The sequence below is a fragment of the Bos mutus genome, chromosome 17 (assembly GCF_027580195.1).
Source record: "Bos mutus isolate GX-2022 chromosome 17, NWIPB_WYAK_1.1, whole genome shotgun sequence".
In the NCBI taxonomy this organism is placed as follows: domain Eukaryota; kingdom Metazoa; phylum Chordata; class Mammalia; order Artiodactyla; family Bovidae; genus Bos; species Bos mutus.
The window spans coordinates 48,456,958-48,475,097 of NC_091633.1; the positions used below are offsets into that span (position 1 = coordinate 48,456,958).

Below are 18,140 nucleotides of genomic sequence, written 5' to 3' on the forward strand. Positions count from 1 at the left end.
TTTAGATGTAATGATTTGCTACAAAATGTTATTTCTCTACCCAATATTTTCTTTTTAAGAACTGATGATTTGCTTTACTTTTTCTCTTACAAAGGCAGGACAGTTTCCATCACATGTTTCTGCTAAAATAATAGATATCCCACTAAGAAATATATCCAATCTATGCCCTAAAATGCGGGGAAAAAAAAAATAGGTAGGGAGGAGAATGAGTTAATTAAAATAATAATAATAAAATATTTTAAAATAACATTCTAAATGTTTGAAGATGAGCCTCCCTGACCTTTTGTAAATGCTTTTTTTCTTCCTACAACAATATGCCATATGGCCTAATTTCAAAACAGGTATTGCTGCCTCTATAGTGTAACAGCCTATAGAAAGCCTTTCTTAACCATTGTAAGAAAAAAAAAGAAAAGCAAAGCAAAGAATACTTCATTTTCAAATGAAGAGCTCTTACTTATTTTGATCTGGCAATAAATCCTGCTCTCTTTTTTTTAAATTAACCAGTTAGAAGATCTCTTTTACTCCATGTAACAGACAGCATACTATCTGAGAAAAAGTTAAAGCTTTGAGTCAGGGTTTAGGATGACATTTTAAAAAAACTGAAATAAGAATGGTTTCTTTCTAGCAAACTGACCAAGAGAAATCATAGCATAAGGATAGGACAAAAAGAGACACCAGGACCAAAAAAAAATTGCATGTATTAGGCATGGTAAAGATTTACATGTGACATGGCTATGAGAGTTGCAATATATTTTGGTTAAAAAAATTAAATAGTAAATTAAAATGAAAATGAAATAACCATGCAACCTCAGTACTATGCATAAAATATAAGTGAATAGAGTAGTGGATAATACTAGATTATTATTACTAACAATTCCCTTGGTAATTCAGTAAAATAATGATGTGTCAAAATAATTCTAACATCTGACTTGCATTCAAATTGAGGCACTTTTTTGCTTAACAAAGATTTGCTGGAATTACTATTGTAAAGGCTTATTTTAACTTCAAGGAACTAGATTTAGCAATATGTCATAATTGTGGTGTATTGGTATGCCACTGGCACACATACAAAATGAAATGGAATGTAAATCAAAATTGTGATTCAAAACACACTGTCAGATATGGTTTTCTGAGATAAGAATATTCCATTGGAAACACCAATTAAAAAAATTCACACACATACAACACAGTGAATCATAACCAATATTCACTGTATGCAAAAAAAATTAATAACATCCTCCATATTAGTGACACTACATTTGAAACTCAAATGTGCTGTTAGCATTTGGCAGAACTTAACCAGGGATAATTTTAACATCTAAGGTGATGTAAATATGAACAGGTTAACAACTTCTGATGTGACATTGTTGTCTCAACTGCCAATATCTCTCAGAAGCTAAGCCTCTTCTATGACAAAGAATGCTACTAAGGGGATCATTTTTCTTTTCTTAATGGATGGGTTCAATTGTGTCATTCAGGGGAACTTCAATATAGTTAAAAATATTTTATAAACTCTTAGACCTGACCATTAGACAAAAACAAAAAGGAGCTATAAATACTTCCTCTGAATAAACTTACAAAATAATCTGATCTTAAAAGATTCAAATACAAGTAAATGTGTAATTCGGAATTTAGTACCTCTGTTTTTTGTTTTCTTACAGTGCATAGTTAAAATGAAAGGTTATACCAAATTTGTGTAATACAGGAAAAAATTAAACTGCAAAGTTTGGATAAGTCCAGTTTTGTTCATTCTGACAATTTTAATGTATTAAAGGATCTAATATAAATTCTTTAGTAAAGAAAATGTCAGCTCTTCACAGAAGGTGGCCAAAGTATTGGAGCTTCGGCAGCAGATATTCCAATTTATATTCAGGGTTGATTTCCTTTAGGATTGGCAGGTTTGATCTCCTTGCTGTCCAGGGGACTCTCAAGAATCTTCTCCAGTACCACAGTTTGAAAGCATCAATTCTTCAGTGCTCAGCCTTCTTTATGGTCCAGCTCTCACATTCACATGTGACTACTGGATAAACGATAACTTTGAATATATGGACCTTTTTTGGCAAAGTGATGTCTGTTTTTAAATATGATTTCTAGGTTTCTCATAGCTGTCCTTCTAAGGAGCAAGTGCTTTTAAATTTCATGGCTGCAGTTACTGTCCACAGTGATTCTGGAGCCCAAGAAAATAAAATCTGTCACTGCTCCTGCTTTTTCCCCATCTATTTGCCATGAAATATAGAACTGAATGCATTGATCTCAGTTTTTTTTTTTTTTAATATTGACTTTCAAGCCAGCTTTTCACTCTCCACTTTCACTTTCATAAAGAAGCTCTTTAGTTCTTCACTTTCTACCATCACAGTGGTATCATATGCATATCTGAGGTTGTTGATATTTCTCTCAACAATCTTGACTCCAGCTTGTGATTCACCCAGCTCAGTATTTTGCATGATGTATTTTACATATAAGTTAAATAAACAGGATGACAATATACAGCCTTGATGTACTTCTTTCCCAATTTTGAACTGGTCACATATTCCATGTAAGGTTCTAACGGTAACTTCCTGACCCACGTACAGGTTTCTCAGGAGACAGGTAAGGTAGGCTGGTATTCCCATCTCTTTAAGAATTTTCCAGTTTGTTATGATCCACATGGTCAAAGGCTTTAGCAAAGTCAATGGAGCAGAAGTAGATGTTTTCCTGGCAACTGCCTTGTTTTCCCCATAATCCATCCAATGTTGGCAATTTGAAGTCTGGTACCTCTGCCTCTTTGAAACCTAGTTTGTACAAGTGGGAGTTCATGGTTTAGGTTTTGCTGAAGCCTAGCTTGAAGAACTTTTTCAGCATAACCTTGATAGCATATGAAGTAAGCACAATTGTATGGTAGTTTGAACATTCTTTGGCATTGCATTTCTTTGAGATTGGAATGAAAACTGAACTTTTCCAGTCCTGTGACCACTGCTGAGTTTTCTAGATTTGCTGGCATATTGAGTGCAGCATCATCTTTTAGGATTTGAAATAGCTACATTTAAAATTCCATCACCTACATCTACACAGCTTCGTTTGTAGTAATGCTTCCTAAAGCCCACTTGACTTCACACTCCAGGATGTCAGGCTCTAGGTGAATGGCCACACCATCATAGTTATTCAGGTCATTAAGACCTTTTTGCATAGCTTTTCTGTGTGTTCTTGCTACTCTTCTTAATCTCTTTTGCTTCTGTTAGGTCTTTACTGCTTCTGTCCTTAATCTTGCCCATCCTTGCATGAAATATTCCCTTTGCTATCTCCAGTTTTCTTGAAGAGATCTCTAGCCTTACCCATTCTATTGTTTTCCTCTATTTCTTTGCATTGTTCATTTAAGAAGGTCTTATCTCTCCAATGATGCTGAAGCTGAAACTCCAGTACTTTGGCCACCTCATGTGAAGAGTTGACTCATTGGAAAAGACTCTGATGCTGGGAGGGATTGAGGGCAGGAGGAGAAGGGGACAACAGAGGATGAGATGGCTGGATGGCATCACTGACTCAATGGACATGAGTCTGAGTGAACTCCGGGAGTTGGTGATGGACAGGGAGGCCTGGCGTGCTGTGATTCATGGGGGTCGCAAAGAGTCGGACACGAGTGAGCGACTGAACTGAACTGTACTGAACTATCTCTCCTTACCATTCTCTGAACTCTGCTTTCTGTTGGGTATATCTTTCCTTTCTCCCTGCCTGTTACTTCTCTTCTTTCCTTAGCTATTTGTAAGGCCTCCTCAGACAACCATTTTGCTTTCTTGCATTTCTTTTCGTTGGGGATGGTTTTGATCAGCACCTCCTGAACAATGTTACAAATCTCCATCCATAGTTTTTCAGGTACTCTATCTATCAGATCTAGTCCCTTGAATCTATTCCTCACCTCCACCATATAATGTAAGGGATTTGACTTAGGTCATACCTGAATGGCCTAGTGCTTTCCCCCTACTTTCTTCAATTTAAGCCTGAATTTTGCCATAAGGAGCTCATGATCTGAGCCACAGTCAGCTCCAGGTCTTATTTTTGTTGACTGTGTAGAGCTTCTCCATCTTTGGCTGCAAAAAATAAAATCATTCTGAGTTCAATATTGACCATCTGGTCCAATCCCCTATGATGAAAAGGACATCTTTTTTGGTGTTAGTTCTAGAAGGTCTTCATAGAACTGGTCAACCTCAGCTTTTCTGGCATCAGTGGTTGCAGACTTGGATTACTGTGATGTTGAACAGTTTGCCTTGGAAATGAACCAAGATCATCCTGCCATTTTTGAGACTGCACCCCTAGTAGGTACTATAAGACTAAAGGCTAACTGATTATGGAACATACATTAGAAACAGTGAATCCCAAGATCAGATTATTACTCCATTGTATTTCAGTGATGTGAACTTCTTTTTCAGTGAAAATACCAATATGCTTACTTTTGGTTTAATTCATTTTTAAATTCTTCACCTCTTTGATTTTTTTTTTGCCTCCCAGGATTTGTATGTCATTACCACCTGTACCTTCTGTATGCATAACTTGATGCACCAAGATTTGATTGGTTCAACCAGTTACCAACTGAATTAAAGTTATAGTTGGATAGATCTCTTTTGTTTGCCTATTGCTGATTTTCAACAGTCAGCATACAGAGAGCTGTCTTTGATCTGTTTCCCATCATTATTTTTCCTGTAGGTCCCACCTACAGGAACCTGCCCATTGCTTTGTTCAGAAGAGTTAAGAGAGCATAAAATACTTATTTCCAACAATGTTGATGTTCTCTGATCCTCAGAACATATTAAAAGTTAGAGTGATCCCTGCATTTCCATGTCCTTTCTAGGATAAGATACAAGTACTTGTGAGTTTGTGGCCCTACTAAAGAAATAAGGTTCAATAAGTAAAAAGTTAATTAAGTTTGTGTAATGCCAGTCTTGGCACTCAAGCTGTTATTGCTTTGATTTTTTGGTTGTGATGTCACCCAAATGATCTATACAGTTTTCTGAGAAAGAATTAACAAAATGGGATTCCTTTGAGCAATTTGGAAGAAGATGGTAATTCTAGGCTATAGAGTAATATGCAAAGAAAATAACTTAAGAACATACATCAAATAAAAGAAAAAGAATCGAGTAGAAAACTACAAATGTAAAATAGTCTTAACAGCAATCTCTTTCCAAATTAACTCAGATTCCTAAAGAATACAAAGCTGTTTGCAAAGCTGCTTAAGTAAAGGGGAAATTTCTGTTTCTTGTGTAGTTTGGAAAGAAACACATGATGAACAGTGACCCAGAATCCTCAGTTAATCTCATGGCCACAACTTGATGAGGGAAATCAGAAAAAGAATATAGCTTGTTTAAACTATGCTTCACTACTAACTTTAAATTTTGTATACTTAAATATATTACATGTTAAATGTTAGAACATTAGAAACTGCAAATGCATTAACTTGTATTTTTTTCAATTGACAAAACCAAGTAGAGAGAACACTCAATATCCCATAGATAATTGATTACAATCAATTAACATATTGTGGTTCAAATAAAAAGTAAATAATTATTAATGTATGGCAAGGAGGTTGGGTAGCTAGGCATTATGTTATAAGCAAATATATTTCTATTTTTAGAATAATTAAAATATTTTACTATAACAGTAAAAATAAGAAATGACATCAAAACATTTTATAATAACAAAAATATCATACAGCGAGGAATAAGACTAAAAATATGCAAGACTTCTAAACAAGAACTACATAGTATTGTTGAAAAAAATTAGGAGTACAATTAAAGTGATATCCATTTTCATGAGATAGAAGACAATACAGTAGGCTTTCAACTCAGAATCAATATGATCACAATGAATTCCCAAAAGGAATACGTGTTTATATGCAGGTACATACATGTGCACAAACAGATGTATGAAACTTCACAAGTTGTGTTTTTTCTTTTCTGTGAATAATCAGATAACTAAAAATAACCAAGTAAATCTTTAGTAAGAATAACAAGATGAAAGGATTTGTTCTGATATAAAGATTACAATGTAATAAAGACTACATGACACTGGCAGGTAGATTGTAGATCTAAATGGAAAATATTAAGCTTTTTAGATATCAACAACAACAAGAAAGCCGTAATCTGGGCTCTCACCCATCCAACCCATGATCTGTTTATATTTCAGCCTAACTATACAATAAAAGATGAATGGATAAAAAGAACGTGGTGGTGGTAGTGATTTAGTCACTAAGCCATTTCCAAGTCTTGTGATTCCATAGACTGTAGCCTATTCCTCTGTCCATGGGATTTCCCAGACAAGAATAATGAAATAGGTTGCCATGTTTTTCTTCAGGGATTGAACAATGTCTCCTGCATTGCAGGTGGAGTCTTTACTGCTGAGCTATGAGGGAAGCCCAGAAGAATGTGGTATATCCATATAAATAGATAATATTCATGCATAAAAGGAACTGACTACTGATAAGCTGCAATATGAACATCTTAAAACATTAAGTTAGGCAAAGGAACCTAAACACAAAAGGTAACATATGATAGTGTTTACATCAAATGTCCACAACACGCAAAACTCTAGAGATATCAATTTGTGTTAGGTTCTAGGAGGAGGAGAAAATGGGATTAACTGCTCGTGGATATATGAAGTTTCTTCTGATATGATAAAAAATATTCTGGAATTGGATAAAGGTGATTTCACACAACCCTTTGAATATACTACAAACCAATGAATCATACATTTGCAAATGGTTACTTTTATGATATGTGATTTATAACTCAGTCTAAGAGGACATGATAATTTTCAAAACTGCATCCGTCATTCATTCAACTTCCCAAGTTCATCCCTAATAATAGACTTCATTTAGATGTAATGATTTGCTCTGAAATGTTATTTCTCTACCCAATATTTTCTTTTTAAGAACTGATGATTTGCTTTACTTTTTCTCTTACAAAGGCAGGACAGTTTCCATCACATGTTTCTGCTAAAATAATAGATATCCCACTAAGAAATATATCCAATCTATGCCCTAAAATGCGGGGAAAAAAAAAATAGGTAGGGAGGAGAATGAGTTAATTAAAATAATAATAATAAAATATTTTAAAATAACATTCTAAATGTTTGAAGATGAGCCTCCCTGACCTTTTGTAAATGCTTTTTTTCTTCCTACAACAATATGCCATATGGCCTAATTTCAAAACAGGTATTGCTGCCTCTATAGTGTAACAGCCTATAGAAAGCCTTTCTTAACCATTGTAAAAAAAAAAGAAAAGCAAAGCAAAGAATACTTCATTTTTCAAATGAAGAGCTCTTACTTATTTTGATCTGGCAATAAATCCTGCTCTCTTTTTTTAAATTAACCAGTTAGAAGATCTCTTTTACTCCATGTAACAGACAGCATACTATCTGAGAAAAAGTTAAAGCTTTGAGTCAGGGTTTAGGATGACATTTTAAAAAAACTGAAATAAGAATGGTTTCTTTCTAGCAAACTGACCAAGAGAAATCATAGCATAAGGATAGGACAAAAAGAGACACCAGGACCAAAAAAAAATTGCATGTATTAGGCATGGTAAAGATTTACATGTGACATGGCTATGAGAGTTGCAATATATTTTGGTTAAAAAAATTAAATAGTAAATTAAAATGAAAATGAAATAACCATGCAACCTCAGTACTATGCATAAAATATAAGTGAATAGAGTAGTGGATAATACTAGATTATTATTACTAACAATTCCCTTGGTAATTCAGTAAAATAATGATGTGTCAAAATAATTCTAACATCTGACTTGCATTCAAATTGAGGCACTTTTTTGCTTAACAAAGATTTGCTGGAATTACTATTGTAAAGGCTTATTTTAACTTCAAGGAACTAGATTTAGCAATATGTCATAATTGTGGTGTATTGGTATGCCACTGGCACACATACAAAATGAAATGGAATGTAAATCAAAATTGTGATTCAAAACACACTGTCAGATATGGTTTTCTGAGATAAGAATATTCCATTGAAACACCAATTAAAAAAATTCACACACATACAACACAGTGAATCATAACCAATATTCACTGTATGCAAAAAAAATTAATAACATCCTCCATATTAGTGACACTACATTTGAAACTCAAATGTGCTGTTAGCATTTGGCAGAACTTAACCAGGATAATTTTAACATCTAAGGTGATGTAAATATGAACAGGTTAACAACTTCTGATGTGACATTGTTGTCTCAACTGCCAATATCTCTCAGAAGCTAAGCCTCTTCTATGACAAAGAATGCTACTAAGGGGATCATTTTTCTTTTTCTTAATGGATGGGTTCAATTGTGTCATTCAGGGGAACTTCAATATAGTTAAAAATATTTTATAAACTCTTAGACCTGACCATTAGACAAAAACAAAAAGGAGCTATAAATACTTCCTCTGAATAAACTTACAAAATAATCTGATCTTAAAAGATTCAAATACAAGTAAATGTGTAATTCGGAATTTAGTACCTCTGTTTTTTGTTTTCTTACAGTGCATAGTTAAAATGAAAGGTTATACCAAATTTGTGTAATACAGGAAAAATTAAACTGCAAAGTTTGGATAAGTCCAGTTTTGTTCATTCTGACAATTTTAATGTATTAAAGGATCTAATATAAATTCTTTAGTAAAGAAAATGAGTGCCCATCCATTTAGGTTTGTATTACTTAGATTTATTTTATATATTGGGGCCATTTTGTAGGCACCTAACTTTGTAGATCGGAGAAGGCAATTGCACCCCACTCTAGTACTTTTGCCTAGAAAATCCCATGGATGGAGGAGCCTCGTAGGCTGCAGTCCATGGGGTCGCTATGAGTCGGACGCGACGGAGCGAATTCACTTTCACTTTTCACTTTCACGCAATGGAGAAGGAAATGGCAACCCACTCCAGTGTTCTTGCCTGGAGAATCCCAGGGACGGCAGAGCCTGGTGGGCTGCTGTCTATGGGGTCCCACAGAGTTGGACACGACTGAAGCGACTTAGCAGCAACTTTGTAGATGATTTTTCAAGATTTTTCTATTACATTGGCAGTGGGAATTTTTTTTTAAACATTCTTTATACAGAATATCATATTAGTCGGTGATACAAAGTAAATTCTTTCCCTCCGGTGGTATGATTCTAAAATTTTAACTAACATACATGAAGATATACTTGACTTAGACTAAATTAGAGCTCAAGAAACTAATACCTTATTAAATGAAGTTATATTTGAAATATTCTTGATCATTTGTAATCTGTTGATAATTATTTTTGGTGGAAACCCATTGTATGTAGTATGCCCAGTCATCTCTGACTTTGCGACCTCATGGACTATAGCCCACCATTCTCCTCTGTCCATAACATTTTCAGGCTACAATACTAGAGTGAGGTGCCATGTCTTACTCCAGGGGATCTTACCGACCCAGGGATTGAACCCATGTCTCTCACATCTCCTGCATCAGTAGGTGGATTCTTTATCACTGTGCCACCTGGGAAGGTTGAAAACCCACTGGGGTGATTAAATTGAATTTGAAGTTTTCAGTAAAATTTTCAATAGATGCCTAATTTAGATCTAATAAAGCATGACATGTGAAAACACAATTCCCATTATTAAACAAAAATGAATTCAATTTTATACAGAATATATTGCACAATTTAGTCCCTATGATTATACAACCTGAGGGAGAAGAAACTGTTGAGTTTGACTCAAGTGTTGAAAATGATTTGCAGGGAGAAATTTTAAGAACTAACTGTAAGTTAATGTTAGCAGGAGAAAATATCCAGTAAGTACTGAAATTAAAATTAGATATAAATGATAAAAAAAATACAGGGTTTAGTGGACGCATATGCCTATTAATATCTCCATTCCTACTGGAATTTCTTTCATTCATAAGCCCATTCTGCACAGAAAGTTGACTTATTTCTTAATCCTAATGGCAGATCTTATAGAATATGCATATCAATAATGGACAATGAGAACTGAGAGAGAAAGTTGTTAAAAGGTTTCTAGGAAAGGTATTATAGTATGAATGTTACTGTGTCTCAGTGTGATGACAGGAATTCTTGTAAACATCCTGACTCTCTCCCTGATGATGATGCTGAGACACAGGGTGAAGAGCTAAAAGACTCTAGAACCAATATAGATGTTTTCTTATACCTTGCATGAAAATACCTTAAGTCTGAATATTTTAATAAAATTTCCTTTTCTAATATGAGTTGGATTTTCTCTTACTTGAAGCCAAAGATATTCTGAGGTTATTTAATTTGTTTGACCCTTTATATTTTAAAAATTATCTTTTTGATGTATTATTTTATTATTTATTTTAAAAAATTACATTATGATGTACATTTCCCAAATATAATACAAGTAAGCTAATTTGAAATTCTCAAAATATTAGCTAAATTTTGCTTTAACAATTAAATTCAAAAGTGTCTTTAAAATAGTCCCTCATGAAAACTTAGGGGTTCCTTTCAACCATGGTCCCATAATTATGAATCACTTAAAAACAAATACTAGTTCATATGAGAATTGGTCTTTTAAAACATAAAATATGAATGAGTATCTTCATTTAAAAATGAAAGTTGTTTTCAATTTACTCTTATGAGAAACTGATTGCTAGAAAATCAGAAATACTTAAAAATAAACAAGTAAAAATAATTTTTGGACATGAGAATTTTGGACACCATTGAAAGATCCAGACTTTATTTGATCTCTTTTCAATGGATTTATACAAATGTTAAGAACATGAAAATGTCAATTCTAAACCACTTTAAAAAGCTTATTTTTACCAACTATAAATCAACTTAAAATTTTTAAAAATAAAATTTCAAAAGGCACATATTTATTCAATTGGCTGTACAAGCAGACATCTGTATAACAAACTTGGCAATGTGTGTGAGGACAGAGAAGGGAGAGCAGAAGCAGTGGCTTAAGGCATCTCTATGGAAATTAGCTTTTACAGGAATACTTATGAGAAAGTGAAGATTCTTCTCATTTATCAAGGCACTTGGACTTAAAAAGAGTAAAGTTTCTTTAATGCCTGAATCTCTGATGTCACAAGAACTTGATAGCATCATACACACACAAAATTTAGAAAAATAAAAATTTAAATAATAAAAACCTACAGGATTTTTTGTAAACTGACAGTCATTTCTTAAGGTAAATATTAAAAATAAGAAATTTTTACTAAAATGGCATATTACTGTGTCATGAAACTATAGCCACAATTCACCTAAACAACTCACATTATGCCCTATTAAATCCTCACACATGTGAGAAGAGAATGCAATTCCCTGATATTATCTTGATAATCCATTTACAAGTACTGTGAACTTTTGTTCAAATATGTGAACATTTTTATAAAATGGATTTTCCAGAAAAAGATGTCAAGGCTTGATATGTGTACTACAGTTTTCAGTCCTGTTGCCTGGTACCCTTTCTTAAAAGCTCTCTGCTTTGCAGGCAAATACTTCTCAACACAGTAATCCAAAGAGCTAAATAATTATAATTGGCATATGGATTTCATATACACTTTTATAGTAAATCAGGATTTACCAAAATATGTTAATAGAGTTGAAAAGCAACATACTTTAAAAAATATTGAGTATAAGCTGTGAATAAGATACTGTATACACAAAAGCTTTGCTTAGAAAGTATTGAGAATATGAAACTCTGAAAGTCATAGAAGACAATACATATGAATTGTATGTGTATATGGGGGGTTTGTATATTTGAGGTGTTTAAAGTGTTTTGAAATATAACATTAAAGCCACCAAAGTAAGAGTTTGAAAAATTTGAGGTTAAAAATTTAATTTTGGAATGACCCTCAAATCTATAAACAAGATGAAAGTATCAGGGCAAAGAAGTGTAACAACTCCATATAAATAAAAAACACCCCCACAGGAAAACACATTAAGATCATGAAAATAAACTAACATCATTTACAAACATATGAAAATACAAATGTTCAGTAATTACAAGAAATGCTGTTTAAATTTTGAGGTAATATAGTAGTAAAATAAATAATCATGAAATATTTTGTTTTTACATATCATGTTGAATCAGACAACAATGTAAGCAAAATCCCTCTTAGCATATGGAAATGAGCAGTCCTACTCACAATGGAAATGTGGTTTTTTTTTTTTTTTCACAGTGGAAATGTTAAGTGGCACAAGTTTCTGAACAGCATTTGGGTAATATTTATCAAAATTACTTTTTAAATTGTTGTCATTTTAAATATTAATTCCAATGAATCACATATTTTCTTAATAAATTAATTATATATATCAGCATATATGAGTTTGCAAGGGTGTTTATCTCCAAGTTGTTTATGATAGAACAAAAAAAGGAAAATGGAAGACATAATCTAGGAACCTATATGTTTATCAAGAGAAAATTGTCACATTATGGTACAAACATTAAAAGGAAGATAAAAAAATTGTTAAAATTATAGTGCAAATACTTACTTCCAACTACAAATGGAAGCTGACTGTGTCATACTGTCAAATTAGGTAAGCAGTTTTAAGAAGGTTTATAAGTATGATTCTATTTTTGTTAAATTATGTGTATAAGTATAGAAAAAAATTGGGGAGGAGATGCAACATATTTTAACAGAAGATCTGTCTCCACAGTAGCATTACATGTTGCTATAATTTTTTCATTGTCTAAAAGATACTTTTAATTTAGAAAATGTGCAATGAATGTTCATATATTTGATAGAAAAATAAACAGAAACAGGTTTTCTCATTCTTTCACAGCTAAAGTATTGCCAAAGTAAAACATTTTAATATTTCTGTAATACTGTACTGGTAATATATGAAACACAAGACTTGGATATATGGTTTCAGGGAGCAACTAAGCAGAGGGAAAAAAAATAAAACAACAAAACTATTTTCTAAGACACCTTTGGTATGAGAGAATCAGAATTTTAAAAGTAATTAGTTAAATGTAAATAACTCTTGCATCTATTTCCAAACTGGATTTCAAATAGCACACAGTAAAAGTCAGTATAATAAAACCCTTTTTAAAAAGTATAGAGGAACCACATCATATAAAGGAAAGGCAGGAGAGAAGAAAAGTCTGGAAATGGGACTGAAATCAAAATTATTCTGGACAACAAGCTAAGTGATGTAACTTCAATTTATCAGAAAATTAGTTAGTGAGCTTCTGATTAATCAAAGCTAAAAGTGAGCTGTAATGGGTTACAAAGCTCTTAAAGTCCAATAAAAGGGACATGGAGGTCATAAAAATAGGAAAGTTTTACTTTTCTGAACCCTGAGATAGTATCACTACATGGAACAACATATAACAGAGATTAGAAAACACAGTTGTTAAACAAAATTTCTATGTTCCCTATATATGACTTACATAATATTGGTTCCTGAATCAAAACTTAAGGCATAATTTTATGCTGTATACAAAGGCCAATTTTTGACCTGAATTGATACAGGGTTATAACTTAAGGAATGTAAAAGTTAAGGTTTTACTACTCAAGTCACAAATCTGATAACCAGCAAGCACCTGAATTATGTCAATCAATGGAAAGAACAGTAAAATATCCTATAAAGCAGATTTGTAGGCAACACTAAAGTAATTCCATCATTAATTTTAGCCGTCAGAAAAACAATCATTTCAGGATAAAAACTGAAAGAAAATTCAATGATTTTCTACTATTTTAAACATTAATTCAAAATGAAATTAGATACTGAGTTTGTAGTAGGAATTTTTAAACTTTGGTTTCTTTTAAAAACATTAGATGAGAGATTAGAAAGTTTCTTTTTATAAAAATAAATTACTTTGCAATGCTTAGGTATAAGAACTACTTTGAGCATATTTTCATGGAAGAAATTAAAGCTAGCAATACTATAAAAATAAGAAAAAGTATGCAAAAAACGCAAGTAATTACCACACTTCAGTTGGTTCAAAATGTAGTAAAAATATATCTAATTATACTTATTACTATGAACACTGTATCAAAATTGGAAAAATATACCATATTATAATTACATGGTGTTCCTCTGTAAAAAGAACCAAGGTTCTAAGATTCACTTATTTTTTCTCCAAAGGAAAATAAATAGCTTTGTATACAAAACTTTCCACCACAACGTTTACTAACTAACCAGCCATCAGCTGGAATTTAAAATTTACTGAGGAGAATTCAGGCAGAGATCACTAACATTTCTTAGTCTGCAGCACACACTGGCTGATGCAGAAAGTTTTCCTCTCCTAGGGTTTCTGGGCCAGGGCGATGTTGAGTGGCTTGGAGCCTAAGATGCGGCCATTCATCTCCGTCATTGCTTTAGTGGCCTCCTCCGCAGAGGAGAAGCAGATCAAGCCAAACCCTTTGCTTCGCCCTTCTTCCTGCATTACCTTAACCCTGCTAATTGATCCAAATGAAGAAAATTCCCTCCGCAGTTTTTCATCATCAATGGTCTCATCCAGGTTCTTAATATAGAGCTTCGCACCCTGGCACCGCCGAAATCTTTCATGTTTCAGCTGCTCAAACATTTGCTTTAACTCAGCCTGTCGCTCTGCTTTCTTCTGTGCCCGGCCTACAAAAAGCAGCTGTCCGTTTATGTCCTTTCCATTCATTTCTTCAACAGCCCTTTTGGCAGCCTCGTGGCTATCAAAACTCACAAAGCCAAAGCCTTTGGATTTTCCACTGGAATCTGTCATAACCTTAACACTCAGGGTTTTGCCGTACTTGCTGAAAACTTCGTTTAGTCTCTCATCATCCATCTCATCTCCGAAATTTTTGATGTAAACATTGGTGAATTCATGGGCTTTGTTTTGAAACTCGGCTTCTCGATCTTTGCGGCTTTTGAATCTGCCAACAAACAGCCTGCAGTCCTTAAGCAGTGCCCCATTCATCTCCTCGATGGCCCTGTCTGCAGCAATCTGGTTTTGAAAGTGCACGAATGCATAGCCCCGGGAGCCGTGATCATCACTCATCACCTTGGAGGACAGGATCTTCCCAAACGCTGAAAAGTGTTCATAAAGGGTTTTGTTATCAATGGATCTGTCCAGATTCTTGATGAACACGTTCCCAATTCCAGATTTCCTTAAGTAGGCGTCACGTTGAGACCACATGAGACGGATGGATTTGCCCTTTATCAGGTCAAAGTTCATGGTGTCCAGGGCCTTTTGGGCATCCGCCAGCTGCAGAAAGTTCACATAGGCGTAGCCCAGGGAGCGGCGGGTGACCAGGTCCCTGCAGATGCGGATGGACAACACGGGGCCCACGGCGCTGAACTTCTTGAACAGCAGGTCCTCGGTGACATCCGCATGGAGGTCACCTACGTACAGGGAGGCCTGGCGGTACTTGGCTGCTATATTCATCTTGCTCCTCACCACCAGAAGCTGGTCCCTAAAGAGCTCCTGGAGTGATTTCTGCAGGAGTGTGGCCCGGGCTCATGCGTGGTGGCCTCTGAGTCACGGCTTTGAGGCTCAGTGTTGGGGTGCACGTACGGCTCCCCAAGCTCAGGCATCATCCTCATTCCAAAACCCCTCAGGAGCCAGTCCGGCCCATCCTGGTACAGGAGTGACAGAACTTTGAAATGTCAAAGAAAGGCTCTCAGGACAAGCCTGTCCTTCCCGGCCAGTTTGTGAGCAATCTTCAGGTGGCGGGGCTGGCCTTCCATCTGAGTGTTCTCCACTCTGGTTCAGCCCTCTGGTCGCTGGTTTCCAAATAAAAATAGGCCTTGCTCAAGCCAGTTTAAAGTTACAGCCTCCGGGGAAGAATTCCACAAGTGGCCGCTGAGGCAACGACCCGGGACCCGGCGCGCGGCGGCGAAAGCGGGGCCCCGGAGCCCCGAACCGCCCGGGACCGGGTCGTGCTGGCGGCGCCGCCCGGGCGCGGCCGGGGGCTCCGCGGGCTCCGCGCGCCCTGACCGATCCCGGCCGTTTTCCTCCCTGAAGACCCCGCGCGGAGCCCTGGGAAGGACGGGTGGGGGATGGGGAGGCGGACAGATCGACGGGGTGGATGGACGGAAGGACTGACGGCCGCGGCCCGGTGGGCTGCAGAGGCCGAGCAGGGGCTGGGGGCTCACCCGGGATGCGGACGGCGCGGGGCGGACGGGAAGCCCGGAACTCGCGCGCTCAACTTCCCGCGCACTCGCTGCCAAGGGGGATGTTTTCTTTTTAATATTTTTGGAGAATGTTTTTCTTCCCACCCGCCCCTCTCGCTCACTTCCCACCCGCCTCCGAAGGCTTGGCTGAGGAGCAGGAGGCGGTGACCAGGGTGGAGAAAAGACAGCCTAGGGGAGTGGCCCTAATAAACCCACCCGCCCGCTGGCCCTGGCGCTAAGTCTGACTGCGGGAGCTTTGCCAAGTGTGGATCTGGGCTTGTCACTTCCTAACTTCAAACTGTCCAGTGGCTTCCTTTGACTCTTGGATAAGATCCAACATCCGTACCTTGTTCTACAAAGTTCTGCGGGATTCCTTCCACGTTCAGCCTCAACTGCCCCCTGGATCCCTTACTAAACTACATGCCTTCTTTTGTTCAGGGGCAGCTTGACAAAGCTGTGTAGATGCTCTTTCCAAACAAAAGTTTCCCCTGTACAACTTTTGAAAAACTTCAGTTTTCACTCTTAGAAAGTTACACTACCTTATATTTTCCTGGAGTTTGTCTAATTTAAATATATTGTACATTCCATGGCAGTAGGGACCATAAACTCGTTTTATTTCCTGGCTTAACTTGGAGAAATGAGGTGCTCAGCGTTTACTGAAAGAATCCATTGCGTGGAATAGATGAGATATTTAATCTGACATTGGTTTTTATGCCTGGAAACATGGAAATAGTGTTCCTTACCTCAGATTAAATGTAAAGATTAAATGAATTAGTAGATTTGGAAATGTCTAACACAATATCTTGCAGAGAACAGGCTTTGGGTAACATCGGTTTTATTTCCTCTAGTTAAAAAATTCCTTAACATCATTTCTGTAAAACATTAAATTAGAATCATCATTCATTTTAAAGAATGTTACCTGCAAAACTGAATTGTGTGGATTGGTTTATATAAAGTTAATCTATGGTTTTCAAACTTTAATGGACACAGAAATGCAGAAGAATGAAAGCAGATTCTGATTCAGTAATTTGGAATGAACTAGAAACTCTACACTTCCAAAAAGCCCCTGAGTGATGCAGATTCTGTTGGTCTTTGAGCTACACTCTTAATAACAAGACTTTAAGGCTAAATGAATGAGTCCCCATGCTGGTGTCTTCTCTAAGGGCTAGAAAAAAAATTTTTTTTCTTTCAAGAGATAATGATACTGACAAAATTCTCAGTGATATATTAAACACACACACAACTAAATTGGAAGGTGATTTTCACTATAAAATCCAAATTGCTTTTAACTTATCTAATGTTGAATAATGATTCTATGATAACTCCCAAATTAATCCTGATTACTGCTTTTTGTTTGTGAAATTTATTCTGATATGTGTGCTCTTGTAGGATCATTGTTCAAATAAAGTAATCTTTTCTTCAACCATATATCTTGTAGGTGCAATTAAAAAGGAAAAAAAGACCACTGACATAGGTGGTAGATACCAACAGTGGATACCAGCACATACTTAAAAAATTCAGACACTATTTGGCATTGTTCAAAGTAAATAAAAGTTGTCACCATATTCAGTCTTATCAGGTCTGTTAAAAAAAGAAAGTTTCTAAGTGTACATTTCCTGAGAATTTGCTAAGACTTTTTATTTCTAGGAAAAGTGCCTAAGATCACATTAGTTCTTCGTTAAATAATTTAGCTATAGCAGATATCAGAATATTTCAAAAATTCATTTATTTTCCATTTTACTTTAGTGTAATCTTCATAAACATTTTGTGAAAAGTGAAGAAGAGTTTCCGGTTTAGTCTTAAAATTTAGTCTTCAATTTCTTGTCTCTAATCAACATACAAGCGAAAGGTACAAACTTCAATTTGTTAAATGATCACCAATCATGCTTCTTATTTATAGTACTCATTACACTGCTTTCATTTTTTATGTTTTAACAAAGTAAGCATTTTTTAAGCATCTATGATTCTTTCTTCTCTTTAATTCTCTAAATCTCATCATTTTGTCAGTTGTGTTGATTCAATAATTTCTTAATTTGGGATGTCTTTTACCCTTTGCCCTTTGTTTCTATTCCCATTACCACTGCTCTTGCCTCATT

The 18,140-nt window shown here is 35.4% G+C and overlaps 1 protein-coding gene and 1 pseudogene across 1 annotated transcript; both read right to left on the reverse strand.

Annotated features, from left to right (window-relative positions):
* Positions 1 to 3,832, reverse strand: part of LOC102269518 (enolase-like) — a 35,514-nt pseudogene extending 31,682 nt beyond the window's left edge.
* An 8,417-nt stretch (positions 3,833 to 12,249) lies between these two features.
* On the reverse strand, positions 12,250 to 16,171 carry PABPC4L (poly(A) binding protein cytoplasmic 4 like). Its single transcript, XM_070386536.1, has one exon. The coding sequence runs from the start codon at positions 15,314 to 15,316 to the stop codon at positions 14,204 to 14,206; it is 1,113 nt and encodes a 370-aa protein (XP_070242637.1). The 5' UTR covers positions 15,317 to 16,171; the 3' UTR covers positions 12,250 to 14,203.
* Positions 16,172 to 18,140: the final 1,969 nt, after the last annotated feature.